At 67.0% G+C, this 3,996-nt stretch overlaps 1 protein-coding gene across 1 annotated transcript in view; it reads left to right on the forward strand.

The window, feature by feature from the left end:
• Nucleotides 1-1,108: 1,108 nt before the first annotated feature.
• Nucleotides 1,109-3,996, forward strand: part of DAZAP1 (DAZ associated protein 1) — a gene marked incomplete at its 5' end in the record, with an annotated part of 34,729 nt that continues 31,841 nt past the window's right edge. Inside the window, 4 exon segments of the mRNA XM_014585472.2 lie at nucleotides 1,109-1,149; nucleotides 1,690-1,856; nucleotides 1,975-2,040; nucleotides 3,664-3,774. Of these exon segments, the coding sequence (XP_014440958.1) occupies nucleotides 1,109-1,149; nucleotides 1,690-1,856; nucleotides 1,975-2,040; nucleotides 3,664-3,774 (385 nt within the window).

Genomic DNA, 3,996 nt, shown 5'->3' on the forward strand with positions numbered 1-3,996 from the left:
GGCCCCGCTCCCGCTGCCGCTGCTTGTCGGCCCACCGCCCCGAAACTTGTCTGTGCCGCTCTGCCGACCGACACCCAGACTTGGGGCTCCCGCCGTCTCGCCCCCAGCACCCAGCAGGGTCAGGCGGGCAGGGGCCTGCTCGCTGACGTCTGGACGTGGCACTCCCTGGCGTGGGAGACCGCTCCTCACCCCAGATTTCAAGTGCCCTTCCTCGGAGAAGGAAGAGGAATGCGCCCTGTCGGTCTGCCTTCGCGGGCTGCTGCCAAGGGCTGACTCATGAGGCTGGCGTTGCAGCCAGACAGCCTCGCGCTGCGCACAGGCACTGGCGCACCGGCCACTGCCGCCACCGGCCGCCGCCTTCTGCTCCAGGCTGCTTGGCCCCGCTGGGCCAGTGTGTTGAAGTTGGCCAGCCCTCCACACACCCGCCGAGTGGTGGTGTCGGCCGTGTTGGGCTTCCTTCCCGAGAGATGGCCGTGGGTTCCTATGTCCCTGGTGGTGACCCGGAGCCTGGGAGAGGCTCTGGTCTCGGGTGGTGTCGGTATGGAGCGTCCCAGCCCAGGTGCAGTGAAGGGCTTGGCCCTGAGCACCTGGCCCCTTCCCTGGGCGAGCCACCAGGAGCAGCAGCAGCACGGGTGACATCTGGTGCTCCGCTGTGTGGCTCCGTGAGAAGCAGGGACAATTTGGGGCACCCACCCAGAAAGAGCCTGGCACCCTGGGGTGGGGCCGTGGGCTCAGACTCTCAGTCTGGACTTCGGGAGCCTCCCGGCCGAGCCTCATCGCGCCGCCCGTGCCGCAGGTCGTGAGTGAGGCTATATGGCAGGGCGTCCCGGGGTCTCTTACCTGCACCTTACGTGCATGACTTCAAATCCAGACTTGAAAATCCCTGCTGATGTTGGCAGAAACGGAGGCGTGCCCCAGACCCCACTGGGAAGCGGCACAGTCCTGCGTGGCCACCGTGGCTCTGCGTCTCAGCCCTTCCTGCCATGCTAGGCGGCTTGCCCATGGCGTGGGCCAGGCTCTGGGAACATCAGCGTGCCTGTTGTCGTGGGCCCTTGGGTGGCACGCGGGGCTGGCCGTGACCGCCTCCTGAAGCGTATCTTGGTTGCAGGAAGCTCTTCGTGGGCGGTCTCGACTGGAGCACAACCCAAGGTAGGTGGGCCACCCTGCTGGGCCGGGCCGGGCCGGGCAGGGCAGGGCCCATTTGTGGCCTTTGCCTTCAAGTGACGGGGGTCGGCCCATGTCTCCCTGACTGGGGAGACACAGAGGGGGCTCCCGGTGCCCAGGCCGCAGCTGCTGTGCCGTGGGCCGGCCCCGCACAGGCGTCCTCACCGTCTTTTCCTGGGTCTGGGTTCTGGGCTGGTCACCCAGGCTGGGGCAGAGGACCGTCCTTGCTTGGAGCCGCTGTTGTGCCTGGGTGCTCCAGTGGTCACGGGGGACTGGCGGGCCCCTTGCTGCAGGCTGAGGTGTTGATTTGAGCCGCCATGCAGGCCCCGGGCCCGCGTCAGGGGAGCAAGCAGGCCTGGTCCCGGCCATGGGGCCTGTGCTGGGAGCCCGCCGCGCGTGCAGGCGTGAGGCGCCCTGTGGCTCGTCCTGGCGTCCGGGGGAGGAGAGGAAGGGCGTGTATGCGGCGGCGAGGCTCGTGCTCAGGCCCCGGTGGTGTGTCTGCTCTCGTCCCCGGTCTGCGAGCAGAGACCCTGCGCAGCTACTTCTCCCAGTATGGGGAGGTCGTGGACTGTGTCATCATGAAGGACAAGACAACCAACCAGTCTCGGGGCTTCGGGTTCGTCAAGTTCAAAGACCCCAACTGCGTGGGCACCGTGCTGGCCAGCAGGCCGCACACCCTGGACGGCCGGAATGTAAGTGCCCGCAGCGCCTGAGGGCTGGCTGCCCGGGGGGATCAGGGCTCGGCCTGGGCCGTGAGCTGTGTGCCTCTTGCTCGCCGTGTTCATGGAGTGGGTTTGCAACTTTCCCCAGATCGACCCGAAGCCATGCACGCCACGGGGGATGCAGCCAGAGCGGACGCGGCCGAAGGAAGGCTGGGTAAGGCCACGCCGTGGCGTCTCCCGTCTTGTCCAGTGAGGGCCGCTCCTCAGGGGTGCGTGGGCTGGGTCAGTGTGCTCCGGCGCGTCACTCTGCTACCTCCTCCGCCTCACCAGGGCGTAGTCCTAACGTGTCCAGGTGGGAGCTCTCCGCGGGACAGACAGCCCGACGTGCTCCCTGTCGGACCACCCCCGCGGGCCGGCCCTGCAGCCCCATCCAGCCCCTGCCCTCTCCCCTGCTGCTGTTTTTTTTTTTTTAGTGAGAGTTTTTGCCATAGGGCCTGTGTGCGCACCAGAGAGACGGAGGAAAGTAAGAAATGAGCCCTGGGGCTGGCCACCCCGCATCCCTTTCCCTCCACTCTCCTCTCGGGAGCCGGGGCGAGCGCACACCTGCAGCCCGCGTGGTTCCCCAGCTCCCAGCTCCCGGCCCTGAGCTGTGCTTGGTCACGTGGGAGTCCAGCACCTTGACCACCGTTCGACTTGCTGCCCGGCCCACTTGTTCTCATTTGCCATAGGGCACGTGCAGTCGCCAGAGACAGTGAGAGGGAGAGAGGACCCGGGGTGGCCAGCCGCAGCTCTCTCCCCCTCGGGGTCCCGCACAGGTACACACGTCCAGTGCGGTTTCCAAGCCTCTCGGCCCAGGACTCGAGCCGTGGCTGGCCGTGTGGAAGCCCACTGCCTCCACTACCTCGCCACCCACTGGCCCCTCTGATTTAAAGCTCGCCGTGGGTTGTGCGCTCCCACCACACCCAGGGGGCGCCCCAGCACAGCCCTCTCTTTCCCCGTGGGATTTGGGGCATGCTCACCCACATGACTTGAAGACTCTGAGTCTTAGAGTGGAACCGTGCCGTCAGCCGTGTGGGTCCAACCGCCCCGGCCTCCTGGCCCTCTGACTTGCTGTGAGGGGTCTTCCCGTCCAGGCCCACTGGAGGGGTGATAAGACAGGCACGCCTCGATGCGCCGGGGTCCCTCAGCCCTGGTGTTCCACCAGGCGTCCCCATGGGGCCTGGAGCCATGCCCGCGGCTCGCTCCTGTCTCCCAGGGCAGCCACAGACACACCCAGGCTCTGCTCCTCGGGTGGCCTGCAGTCAGGGCTACGGTTCCACCTGGTTAAAAATTAACGCCACTGTAGCACCCCCGGCCCGCTGCGTGTTCCAGCGACTCAGCCCCCCCCCATCAGAGTGCCCGTTCCGGCATCCAGGAGACAGAGCAGTCAGGCTGGACGGGGGCGGGTGGAGGGGCAGCCTGGGGCCTGACGCCGACTCCTCCCCAGCAGCCGGGCCCAGCGTGTTTCCAGGGTGAGCAGAGCGTGGGGACAGGGTGGCCTCTTCGCCGGGAGAGCTTTCTGTGGTCAGCTCTGCCCAGCTCACAGCCCATGGCCGCTGCTCAGCTCCATTTCCTGGCCGTGACCCTCAGCCGGTCCCGCGTCCACAGCTGATGTGCTCGTCACCGCACGGGGAGATTGGGTGCCCACAGAAGTGTTAGGTTCCCGTCACTTGGGGCTTGTGGGAGGGCCACCGCGGGCTGCTCACAGCTGCGGGCTTGCCAAGCCCCCAAGCCCAGTGCAGAGCTAGGGGGGCGTCCCCGGAGTCCCTGGCGCTCACGATCTCTTCCCGCGGGACAGCAGAAAGGGCCCAGGAGCGACAACAGCAAGTCGAACAAGATCTTCGTTGGCGGGATTCCGCACAACTGCGGCGAGACCGAACTCAGGGAGTACTTCAAGAAGTTTGGGGTGGTGAGTCCTTGCTGTGGGCCTCTGGGGCTGTGGGTGCAGGGCTTAGACGGGGGAGTGCCTCTGTGCTCCTCGGATGCCCCTAGAGCCGGCCCTCCCTCCTGGCCTTCACACCCCCATGGCCGACTTATGCAGCTGTTCCAGCAGGTGTGAGCTGGTCTGCCTGCCCTCCCAGCCGTGCTGTCCCCCAGGAAGTGGGTGCCCGCCCGCCCGCCTTAGCAGGGC

Source organism: Tupaia chinensis, unplaced genomic scaffold, assembly GCF_000334495.1.
Source record: "Tupaia chinensis unplaced genomic scaffold, TupChi_1.0 Scaffold149964_1, whole genome shotgun sequence".
Classification (NCBI taxonomy): domain Eukaryota; kingdom Metazoa; phylum Chordata; class Mammalia; order Scandentia; family Tupaiidae; genus Tupaia; species Tupaia belangeri.